Source organism: Acanthochromis polyacanthus, chromosome 17, assembly GCF_021347895.1.
Source record: "Acanthochromis polyacanthus isolate Apoly-LR-REF ecotype Palm Island chromosome 17, KAUST_Apoly_ChrSc, whole genome shotgun sequence".
NCBI classification, from domain to species: domain Eukaryota; kingdom Metazoa; phylum Chordata; class Actinopteri; family Pomacentridae; genus Acanthochromis; species Acanthochromis polyacanthus.
The window spans coordinates 26032315-26044910 of NC_067129.1; the positions used below are offsets into that span (position 1 = coordinate 26032315).

A 12596-nucleotide genomic window follows, 5' to 3' on the forward strand; every position below is an offset into this window, starting at 1 on the left:
AGTTATGTAAGCCACTATATAATGTCAAATTCTATGAAATACCTTGCCTGGTGGCATCCTGTCCTACACTATGAGTTGGTGGTGTGCTTTCAGTGCTGTCACATTGTTACATATATGCTCTTCTACCACCTTTCATCTTGTAAACACATGAATGTATGTAAATATAAATACAAACATATGAAGCCTCCGGCACTGGTCTGTCTCATACGCCATCGACACCCCAAGCTATAATGAGAGAACTGTTTTTAATCCATTTCTCCTCTTCTACATCTCTGTCTTTTTTCACACTTCCATCCCTGCTTACTTTCTGCTTATTGACTTTTCCATTGCCCCACCTCTCAGGCCCACCCCCTTCATGAAATGTTCCCCACCACTAAACTCTCACCTTGCCTCGCGTCACCTGCTGTGGTCTGCTTTCTTTTGCCGTGCCCCTGGCTGACTCTGTGCTGTAGCACTGGTTGCTATGAAACTGCAAATCAGCCATTTAAGCAGTAGCCATCTAATGGATTTGCAGACAGCAAACAGAAACTACAGAGTTCATCGTTACCTGCATCTCAGAAATAAATGATTTTCAGCACAAATGCAAACACGCACAGTGGGAACGTTTTGTTCCTATACAAAAGACAGTCCTGTTTGACTTTGCTTTAGATGCTGAAAGCATCTCTGCTGCCTATTATGTCTGTACTGATGATTTATGCCCCACCTCCTCTCTTCCCCCTCACAGGACTGTATCCAACTGAACCAGTATAAGCTGAAGAGTGAGATTGGAAAGGTGAGTGTGTCCACTTTCTGCCTTTTGCCTGTTTAAATTCAAGTACTTTGGAAAAATAGCAGCAGCTCGGGGATGGTTGGCCTTTTGTAAGTAACAAAATGGACACTGAAATTATTCACGCATGTGCACGAAAATCATGAGCTATCTTTATTTTGTGTCTTTCAGATTGTCAAATTTGACAAGTAAACTGTCTTGTGAGAGGAGGAAAGTTCGATAGTGGAACTTTTCAGGTTCATTTTTCCACTGTATCGTTAGCTTTAGTTGTACACACTTAACCTAATAATGCTATTTCACATTTGCTCCCTGTGTGTACACCACCAGGTCATATTTCACTGCAGGAACGTACGAGCTATTTAGGCCAGGCCACAACTTTGTGCATGCTTCGACTACAAGGACTGCCCCTTTTGGGGAAGAAAAACACTGACTCCAGAGTAGAGACTTCTCAGTGATGTTCAAAACCTTCTGTGCAGGTCCTGATGTATGGAGCTAAAACAGACACAGTATAGGTTGTCATTGGAAAAAAGAGAATTTGTCATTGAGAATGTCATTATAATTTTCAGACTTTTTCTTCATGTCTGTGCTTTCGCAGACATTTATTTTTTTATTTTTTACAGTGTTTCAGAGTTCTGTTTTCAATGACAACTTTCTGTACCTCTTTTGGCGTGGAGGGCAAGGAATGCCTCATTTACATGCCATTCGCATGTCGAGGACCACTTCATTTACATGTTATGTAGATTTGGGGCAGCGGAGTATCCCATGATGCATTTTGCAACAACCAGCGAATAAGGTAGAGGAGAAAACCTATAAAGGTAATAGAATTTTTTTTGTAAATACTACTGTTGTTGTGACACAAAATGTAGTTTTAAAATTATTTTAGTGAGGAAAGTAGTTGTATAAATGTCATATCTCTGATCAAATTATCAAGATGAAGCTTGCTTAAAAAATGTACTTCAACGATTTTGGAGATGTGAGTGTCCTGGTTAGAAAGCCAGAAGGCATTATAAGCTATTCAGGTGGCTGGACAGTTAGTGCTCACAGCAGCCCGTCGAGAGCAGCCTTATCTTTGCTAACTTTGTACTTCTGAATTATTGTCTTGTCGTCATTACCTGACGTACACCTTTGTTCTATTCATATGACTATTACTGTGCATTAAAAATAGCATTCGAGCAATATTTTATTTGAGGGACAGCTGAAAAAAACCAGATCCTCACTGACTGCTGGGAGTCTCCTCAGACACTAACATCAGCAGCTACATCCTCGGACCTTCATTAGCAGCATCTGTACCAGCATGATGGTGTTAATGGAAACTAAAGCTGATCAGCTCCGCTAAAGAACATCAAGAGGAGGAGAAGCATCATGTTTGTCAGCTCTGTGTTTCATAAGAGACTTAAGTCCTGTTATAACATGGACTGTGCTTAAATTAAACTATTAAATATCTTTTCAAATGTATTCTAAAATCTAAACTTCTAAATGGTCTGACATGAATTGTTGAAGCCAGATTTTACATTTCCTCTAACATCAGGCCTGCTTATGTTTCAAAAGGTTTCTGTTTTGTTACCTGACAGGCAGAGGAAGAGCTCACCTGTAAGAGCTCACCTGTGTTTAGGTTCTGAGTAAAGCAGCTGACATGAAGTATTCTATATACATCATTAATTTGTAATAGTGTTCAGTGTGTGGCACAGGTGAGGTGCAGGTGATTACATTAATTTATAGTGATGTTCGTGCAGACTACAAACCTCTGGATGTTTGAGGACAAATAGCAGCTATGTATGTAGAATGTAGACTAATGTATTTTAGTAATGTTAATAATGAAACTGTATACCCATTCATCTCTGTTCACGAGCAGATAAAACACGTGCACCTATAAAACAGTCCTGCATGAGGTGGTGTTCTCTGCAAAGTTTAGTAATTATTCAGTAATTAATTACTGCTAAGTTTTTGTGATCGACTGATATAACTGAGAATAAGATAGTACAGATAATACAGTTCAACAGCATCATAAACTACAGCTGTTGATAAACCAACACCTCTAAAACATTAAATAAAGATTTAGAACAATCTTAGAAACCTCAAAAATACATATTTATGAATTATTTTCATATTAAAACATAAAGAGGCAGGGCTGTCCAGCCTGAACTTGCGGTCAGGTCAGTCACCTACTGGTGGGTTCTGCATGCTCTGTGATATGTAAATGATATGTAAATGAGGTGCTCAATTCCAAAAGAGGGACAGAACATTATCATTGAAAACAGAACTTCGAAACATCATTTAAAAAAAACTTCTGAGTGTAAGAATTTGTCCCTGAAAGCACAGACATGAAGAAAAACTCCAAAAATGATCATTTCAGTGTAATTTTGTTTCAATAACAAATTTTATTTTCAATGACAAATTCTTTTTTTTCCAATGACAAATTCTTTTTTTTTTTTTTCCAATGACAACCTATACTACCTCCGTTTTAGCCCCATATTGATGCTGGTTGGTTAAACTCTGACTGAGAAGATGCTTATTGACTTAAAGTTAGGAGAGGACCGCAAGCACCATTTATAGTTCAACATAAAGGCTAACAGAACGAACCTCTGCTATATTCAGTGTCCAACAACTGCTATTTGTAATTGTTTTTGGCACTCAGACCTAACATCGTGGTTGAAGCTGTCGGATTCTATACCCCAACAGAAACAGAAAGGCTAAATGTTGGCACCACTTCATGCCAGCAATAATTTCCTGCAGTGGAAACCTGCCTATTGGCTATATTTACCTCACAGACTCAGGTTTTCCTGTTCTGGAAAAATTTTCCTGTTATCAAACAAGTAAAGCTCCAAAATGGCCAACCTTCAACATTTTGGTATAGAAGATCATCCTGGTGATGTTTGCTCTCTGCTCCAGTTTGAGAGCCATGGTGAAATCATACATGTACACCGATCTGTGGTCACAAGTCCCTCTGATGATTTACGTGCAACCATGATGCACTATGAACAGTGCCAGAGCTTTTTGATTGCACCTACAGTGGGCACCGCAGGTAAAAATTTGTATTAATGTGCATAAAGAAGCCAAGGAAAGATGGAAAAATCTCCAAAAGGCATCAAATTATAGATGGGACATTCTTATAATTTGTCAAAAAAAGTTAGATTTTATTTCCATCATTTACACTCTCAAAATAACAAAAAACAATAATGGAGTCTGCAACAGTTTGGGCACCCTGCAGAGTTAATACCTTTTACTGCCCCCTTTGGCAAGTATCACAGCTTGTAAATGCTTTTTGTATCCAGCTAAGAGTCTTTCAATTGTTGTTTGAGGTATCTTCACCCATTCTTCCTTACAAAAGTCTTCCAGTTCTTTGTGATTTCTGGGCTGTCACACACACTGCTCTTTTAAGGTCTATCCATAGATTTTCAATCATGTTGATGTCAGGAGATTGTGAAGGCCGTGGCAAAACCTTCAGTTTACGGCTCTTGGATTTTGAGGTATGTTTAGGATCATTATCCATTTGTAGAAGCCATCCTCTCTTTAACTTCAGCTTTTTCCACAGATGGCATCAAGTTAGCATCCAAAATCTGAAATTTTATTGAGTCCATTTTTCCTTCTACTCGTGAAATGTTCCCTGTGCCACTGGCTGCAACCATTTTCAGTTTCAGTGTTCTAGACAACTGCTTAGAAGATCCCAAGGTGCTGATTGTTGGGGCAAGGTCGGAGGAGTCTGAGCATTAAAAACCTTTGAGATTGGCCTCACCTGGTCTTTCCACACGATGATTGTGAACAATCCATGAGAATGTCAGTGTTAGGTTTTTGTAGAGTGAGCTCAAGCGCAGGAAAAGAGAGCGAAAGAGACAGGTGATGTATTAATGATTTATTCACAAAAGGCTAGGATAAAGAACTACAATTCCCAGTAATAGGAAAATCCCAGGCACAGAACTAAATGGGCTTTAGGAAACTATGGTGCCCCTAGGGGTTGGGCAAAAAACAAACAAACAAAAAATCCTAAACAAACCCTCAGCAGGTAAAACCTGGGAAGGAATGCTGTGTGCAAAATAATACTAAAACTAAGGTTGAACTAATTGCAATTACTAGAATTATACAAAGAGCTATAACTGTGCTGATAATAACTAAGGTCAGAGAGTTCCTCAAAAGAATTACTGCTCAATGCGAGGAAAATACTCAAGGACACTATAATAGGAGGGTCTCAAAAAACAAGGCAAACAGCACAAGATTGCACAAGGCTAAACTAAGGAAGTCGCAGGGCAACGATAACTGTAGGACAAATCTCAAAATTCTATAAAACTTAAATTGTACAACTTCACTGGCCTTCTATAAACAATTAACCGCCCTAACTGAGGCATGGCTTACTGTGACCAGAGTTTAGGGAAACTGAAGAGGGGCTGAGGGTCCAAGGAGCTGTGGAGGGGGCTGCGATGGCAGGGCAAGGCTGACGGGGTTGGAAGCCATGAAGATGACTGAGATGAATTAAGCAACGTGTCCAGAGGGAGGAATGGGTTTGGGCCGTAGACAAAACCAGATATCCAGACGAAGGTGAGCCAGAGCAGGAAGAAGGGCGAAATGGATGTTTATGATCCGGTGACTGAAGCCTGGTTATATTGTGAGGCAAGTTGAGTAGAGTGGTACTGGTGCACCTGCTCCTGCTTCAGTTGATTGCCCTCAGAGATTGGCCTCACCTGCCGCTGCAGCACCCAGTGCACCTGAAGGAAAAGGAGAGAAAAAAAACACAGGGAAGGAGGGGCCTATCTAGAGTCTGCTTTAGCAGACCTAACAGTCAGGTCTCAGCTTTCCAAAGGGAACGGTGCATGCTATAAACTCTGCAGGGTGCCCAAACTTTTGCAGACTCCATTATTGTGTTTTCTGTTATTTTGAAAGTGTAAATGATGGAAATAAAATCTAACTTTTTTTTCACATATTATAAGAATGTCTCATCTGCAATTTGATGCCTTTTGGAGATTTTTCCATCTTTCCTTGGCTTTTTTATGCACATTAAAACAAATTTTTTCTTGGGGTGCCCAAACTTTCAATCCCCACTGTACAAAAAGCAAAATTCTACCAAATATTAGTATTATGGAAGGCTGACGTAAACACTATGTATGCAGCAAACTTTATAGAAGGCACACTCAGCAGCTGTTAGTGCTGCAAATCTGATCCACTCAGGGTGCACATGTCAGAGAGTAACATTTAGTGATAATCATTTTTGTGGTTAACGCGTGCAGGAATGCAACAGATATAGAATATATAACAGATAACATTTGGAAAACTAAGAAACTGAAAGGAGTGAAGTGTTCATCATTATACAAGGCAAGGCCAGGCATTTGCAAAAAGCATCAATTTTAGGTAGGCATTCGAAACAAAAGGCTCTGCAGAGATGTCAGATCAAAAAGATAAAACATAAATATAGGATTGATATATTTCTTTTGCAGGTATTCATTTGGGATCTGACGAGAATTTGAAGATGTTAACCTGAAGCAGTGAGCAGAATGATCAGGGTGGATTTTGATTTTAACAGCCTTGTTGTCGCATTTGTAAAATGTTGAGTATAGAGTTCCAAGGACAAATAATGAGTCAAGTGGCACTTTTGAGTGTCCAAACTGTCAAAGTTTCTTAATTTCTTTGAACATTTGGCTGCTATGTTACTAATTTACACTCATCTAAGAAGAAAATTTTAAAAACAAAAAGGGCTCTGATGGTAAACACACATCTTTGGGAAGCGTTTGTGTGGGAGGAGCCATTCTGTGCTGCCAAATAATAAAAATGTTGTTTTTGAATGCAAACGGTGCTGCCTTGAAAACATTCTGTCAGTATGGTGCTGCCGTCTGTTCACCAATTGATGCTTTCAGAACCTAACCAGAAGATCTCAGCAGTTCTGCTCTTTAACTACAATATTTTACTGTGGATTTGGGTTTATCATTAAGTTATCAGTTAATTTTTGTTTTGCTAAGACCTCATATGAAAATCAGTCTTGTTGTGTTGCAGGGCTCTTACGGTGTGGTCAAACTTGCCTACAATGAAGATGATGACAAACACTATGTAAGTGGATACAGTGAGATTTTCTCTGTCATACAGCTTCATTTCTCCTCTGAGCTCAAGCCTCTCAGCCTGCTTTGTCTAGACAGAGGACCAGTGCTATTGATTTTTTTTCTTGCTCCTTGTTGCCTAGCTGTGAGTTTCATTCCCTTGAATTGCATCAGTTGCTGTGGAAGAAATCTGGAAATAAAAGTGGCTTCAGATGCCATTTGAAATGCATCCAACAGGGCTCCAGACTGCGACTAAATGGTCGCATTTTGTGACCAAAATTTGAGCGAGTTAGAGTATTTTTCATCTACTCGCACATGTGCGACCAGTAAATTTGTCGTTTTTTTTTTTTTTTTTTTTTTTTGAATTACTATTGAATATTTTTTGTTGCCGACAAACTTCTGCTCCACACTTCAGTCCAGTAGACAGTCATGCACAAATGACACAAGGCTAGTCGGGTCAAAATTTCAGTTTTTTTTCCTTTGACGGGGCGAAAACAAAAAAAGGAACAATGCTGGCTCATTGCGCTGCATTTAATTGCACACTACGTCGAACGTTGGAGACAAGGAAACTTGGAATAACTTTCCATAGGTAAGAATTTTTTTTGGTTCTTTTTTCATTGTTAAATCTTGTTCAGAGTCTATGAGAGTTAACCAGTTAGCCGCTAGCAAAACACTAACGCAAGCTAACAGCTGGACAACCAAACACCAGACGATTATTAGTAGCTGTAGTATAGCTGTACAAGCAGTAGTAGTAGTAATACTAAAAGTACACGCAGCAGTAGTAGTATAAATAGCCATTAGAGTAGTAGAAGTAGTGCCAGCATTTTTAATAGTATTACAAGTTGCAGTAGCAGAGACAGTATCAGCAGCAGTAGTTGGTGTATTACCACTACTACTAGTAGTAGTCACATTACTATTATTACCACCAATACTACAATTAGTAGTTATAAAGCCTAACTTGTATATATCCAGATTAACATCTATGTTATTCCTCCAAACCCATTTCATGATTGGGATTACAGGCAATTCTTCAGGACTGCTCTCACATAATTGAAATGTTAAACAATGTTATACTGATCAAATTAAATTGCTCTGGTCTCCAGTATATTGGCTACTTCTGTTCTTTGTCCTTAATTTAGTAGCATGATTTATTTTTAGATATGTTGTTGTGTACAGACTTATTTACTTTTTTGTCTATAGTTCTTACTCCATGTAGGTTTCCCAAAGACTTTCGAGGAGGAAGTGGGAAGCAGCTCTGAGGAGGGTGGGGTTTGCGGCAAGTGATGAGTCGGTGCTCTGCAGCAAACATTTTTCAACAATGTCAAAGACACTTAAGTTGTTTATTGTAAAAGTTAAACTATCCTGTTCTAGTCTCTCATTGTTATATGCATATATCATCCTAAAGAGAGGGATAAAAAAATAAAAAGTTAATATTAATAATTGTGTTTATTGTAAATGTAAATAAACTCTATCCTGTTCTAGTCTAGCTCCTTGTTATATGTGTGTGTGTGTGTGTATATATATATATATATATAATTAATCTTAATAAGAAATAAATAGATTACATTTACAATTAAATCTTTTGATGTCAAAATATTTTCTATGTATGCAGGCATTTACATTTATATATGTAATGGCTGAACTGAAAGAGTCCCTGACCTCTGGACCTAAAGAATGTGACAAACTAAAATTGCAGGTTACATTTGTAGGAAGGCTTTTCCAGTGTTTTTTTTTTTTTAGATCACATATTTCTATTAATAGTACATGTTTTGATGTTGACAATAAAGTAAACCACACGAAAATTGGTTGAGAAATGAGCAAATTATGATATATCTTCAGTGTACATGCATTGCTTTGAATGGGAACTTTGCTCCCGTCAAGATGGCCGCCACATAGGCACGTCGATTAGCCGGCTGCTACAGCGGGCTAGCGCATCTACTATTCATATCTATGGTTTAACCGACATTAACTCCAAAAGAAGAAGAAAGGAACGAACACCAAAAAGAAGACGGGCCAATGTGAGTGAGAGCGGAGGGCGAGTGAGGGGGAGGTTCTGATGTTTCACAAAACCTTTATTTACGCTCAGCCTTATTTTGAACACAAATTCACCTTTCTGTCCTTATTCCAGCTGCTTATAAGTTTTGACACATCCTTTGCTAGACAGCAACAGCGTGAAACCGTTTTCTTTCAACTTTACGTGGATTGTCGGACTTTTCTGCAGCGTCTTTGTCATGTCAAAAAACCTCTTCTTAGAGAAACACTTCCTGTGCTGCTGAAATGGTCACAAAATAAAAGCCCGTAGCATTAAAAATACATCTTCAAAATAAATGCCTGGAGGAAACAGTCATTTTAACACTAGCAAAACAAAGGCTTGCCAAAATTGATGAACTGATCAACAGACCTTTATAAGAGTAATTTACACGTGATTCAGTATAAATACATAACGTTCACATGCATAGCACATGTCTGTACTCAGCACAAGGTTATTTTTTATTACAGATTTCATCTGTTAGAAATTATACATCAACTGAGCAGCCTTGGTGGACTACTGCACTCTCTGAATACTTTTCTTGTTATGTTGTGTCAACTGCTGCACAATAAATTGTGAATTCAAAACATAGTTTCTGCATTTATTGTGCAAGTATTTATCAGTGAAAATGAGAGAAAATGTGAATATTTACTTTGCAAGTCGATTTTGGTGTGCGCCCCTAAATTTTCTGCTTGTGCTCCTAAAATTTTAAGTTAGGGGCCACTGTGCTCCTAGGAAATAAGTTAGTCTGGAGACCTGATCCAAATTCAAAGCAGTGCTGCTGTTGCTATGTGTATGATCCACACTGAGTTCCGTGACAAAGAAGAGTCTAGATACGAGGCAGCACATGGACACAGGGTCATTTTAGGCGTTTCCATCAAGGTGAATTACCCTGTAGTATGTCAGCCTGTTGCAAATGTAAGCTGTTTTTTGCTTTAACATAACTAAGCTGGCCTGTACAGTAACAACAATGAAAGTGTTTAGATGAGTCATGTTGACTAAAGCTGCAAACTGTGGATATACACATCCTGCAAACAGCCGGATGTATATATCAGGAAAAAGATAAACCCCACACACTGAAGGAAATACACCACGGGGGGGGGGGGGGGGGTTTATAAACTTACATACTTGAGTGGAATAATGACATGCTGCTTAAATTATGCCAACTTGCAGAGCTGTTTAGATACACAGCAGTATGTAACCCAGTCCCACATGGAGATAGTAATTTGCAATGGCAAATGCTTATTTCTCCCTAAAGAGTGTTTTATTAACAATGTGGATGTCTTAAGTAATATATCTGCCAAAATATTGATAAATAAATCATATTCAGTATATCAGCAAAATGTGTACTGATTATCTACTGCCAGTTTTCCTTCAATATATATTGACACACACACACACACACACACACACACACATATATATATGTATGTGTGCTTGTGTGTGTGTGTGTGTGTGTGTGTGTGCCATAATTATTGACACCGCTGGTTAAGATGTGTTCTTTAGTTTCTAATAAATTCAGGGTTTTTTTCTAAATAGTATAGGACCACAATGGGAAAAAAAAGAGGAAAATCCAACCTTTAAGTGCATTTATTCAGTGGAGAAAAAAAATCACACATTAAGAAATAATCCTTTTACATCAAATCATGTGTGCCACAGTTATTAGCACCCCTGATGTTAATACTTTGTACGACCCCCTTTTGCCAAAAAAATAGCACCTAATCTTCTCCTATAATACATTTTTCTTCAATTTTCAGTTTGAGAGTATGCTTCTGCAATAAAAATTTAATGTGTTTTAAGACTTTCATATATATATATATATATATATATATATATAGTCCATTGATGGCAGCACACTTTATGGGGACATGCAGCGTGTCATACATGAGATGCATAATATCACTGATATAGTGTAGTTTTTCAAACAGCTGATTAGGACATTGTAGTCCACCGTGACAGAGGCTGAGCTGAAAGACAGTTTAAATGGAGAGCAGTCAGCGTGAATCAGTGGATGGCAATAAGCACTTAGAGATCTTGATTCAATCAGGTATAAATAAAAAAAAAAAGATTATTGTTCTTAATAGGTGTGTCGTGTGAAGACTATGTTATCTCAAATCTAAATGACAGCTTAGAGATGGGTTAGAAATTACTTTGAAACAAAGGATCCAGAGAGGTCTTCTCAATGAAAAGATAAACAGCAGCATGTTTAAAACTGTAAGGGAAAATGCCAGTCGACATAGAGCGTTTTTGAAAAGTAGGTTAGGTGGGGAGACTTCTTTGTGAGCAGAAGATGGAAAGGAGTCAAATCTCAAAATCCTGAATTACACACTGGAAGTGTGATTTGGGAGCAGTGGGATATAAGAGGAATCTAAAGAATTATGCTTTTAGGTTCCCTGATTACCTTTCCATCCATCTGTTGCGCACATTTTCAGTTTGCGCATTAATAAACTTAAACTTAAATTAAAAAGCGATTGAAACCACTTTTGGTGAATGAATAATTCTGTAGACAATAAAGTGAGTAAAACATCAATAAACTTTCACTCTTCTGCAGAAAATACCTCAGACAAAAGCATCTGATCAGTGTTGAGTCATGTGTGAACTGTAACCTTCCCCAACAAATGCCAGTGCCACATTTCCATTTCTTTGTTTCAATTTTTTGCTAGGAAATTTACTATCAGACAAGTGACCCCTTTTTTTTCTAAGTGGCAGCTGTTTTAAGTGACCACAGCTGTCTTTTTTGTACTCATGAATCCCCTCTAATCTTTTCTTGTTTCCTAACAAGTTTAAAAGTGTATTTAGAAAAAAGCATGGGAGGTAATTTTGTTGACAACAAACATGTTTTACCTTTTTTTTTACTGGCACTCTTTTAATTTGTCATCTTTTTGCCCTGTCTTCTGCAAATGTACAATTGCACCAACTGGAGAACTGGTTGTCCCAATCCAGTTGAGGTCAAAATTTTGAGCACCCCTTGTGAAATCAGACAAAACCCTTAATTTCTCCCCAAAAATGACCATGAGTAGACATAGTTCTACTTTGTTTATAAAATGACAAAACACAAAATGTTTACCAAGTTTGATAAAGATATTTTATTGATGCAATAAGATGAAACAAGAAAAGACAAAAATGGCATGGCCAAAAGGATTAGCTTCTTGGACATTAATGTCGTTAGTAGTGTACCCTTTCTGAGCCACAACTGACAGTACCCTCTTCAAGTAGTTCTTCATCACGTTGACACATGTCACTCCAGAGATTTTGGTCCATTCTTTCAATGCAGATTGTTTCAGCCGGTCCAAACTGCATGGTTTCTGAGCATGGACATTCACTTTGAGCACCCACTCAGATTCTTAATAGGACTGAGATGTGGGCCCTGTGTGGGCCACTCCAGGATCTTGGTTTTGGTGTCCTTTAAGATCTGTTGGACCAATTTTGACATATCCTTTGGGTCATTGTTTTGCTGGAAGACCCAGCAACAACCTAAGCGTAGACTAAGAGCAGATTTCTTCATATTATTCCTAAAAATGTCAACATAATTTTCTCCTTTCATGATAGCATGCAGCAGAACAAGGCTCCCTGTGCCTGAGGCTTCAAAACAGCCCCACACCATGATGCTCCATCACTATATTTGGTGTAAAGTATGCCTAAAAATGTATTTTTAAATTTCCAAATGTACCAAAAGCTACTAAATATCACTGGTGAGTGTTTGATTTTATCAAACCGAATTTTAGGAAAATGTTTTGTAATTTCTGCAGGACTAATAATTTTGTCCTCAACTATAGTTCATCGG

At 38.1% G+C, this 12596-nt stretch overlaps 1 protein-coding gene across 3 annotated transcripts in view; it reads left to right on the top strand.

Annotated features, from left to right (window-relative positions):
- camkk1a (calcium/calmodulin-dependent protein kinase kinase 1, alpha a) overlaps positions 1–12596 on the top strand; it is a 110597-nt gene that overhangs the window by 42417 nt on the left and 55584 nt on the right. For all 3 annotated transcript variants that reach the window (XR_007937263.1, XM_022205988.2, XM_022205989.2), the window contains exons 3-4: positions 725–772; positions 6743–6796. Coding sequence is in view for 2 of the 3 variants with exons in the window: in XM_022205988.2 (XP_022061680.1) it covers positions 725–772; positions 6743–6796 (102 nt within the window). In the remaining variant the exon portion in view is untranslated. The remainder of the gene's footprint in view (positions 1–724; positions 773–6742; positions 6797–12596) is intronic.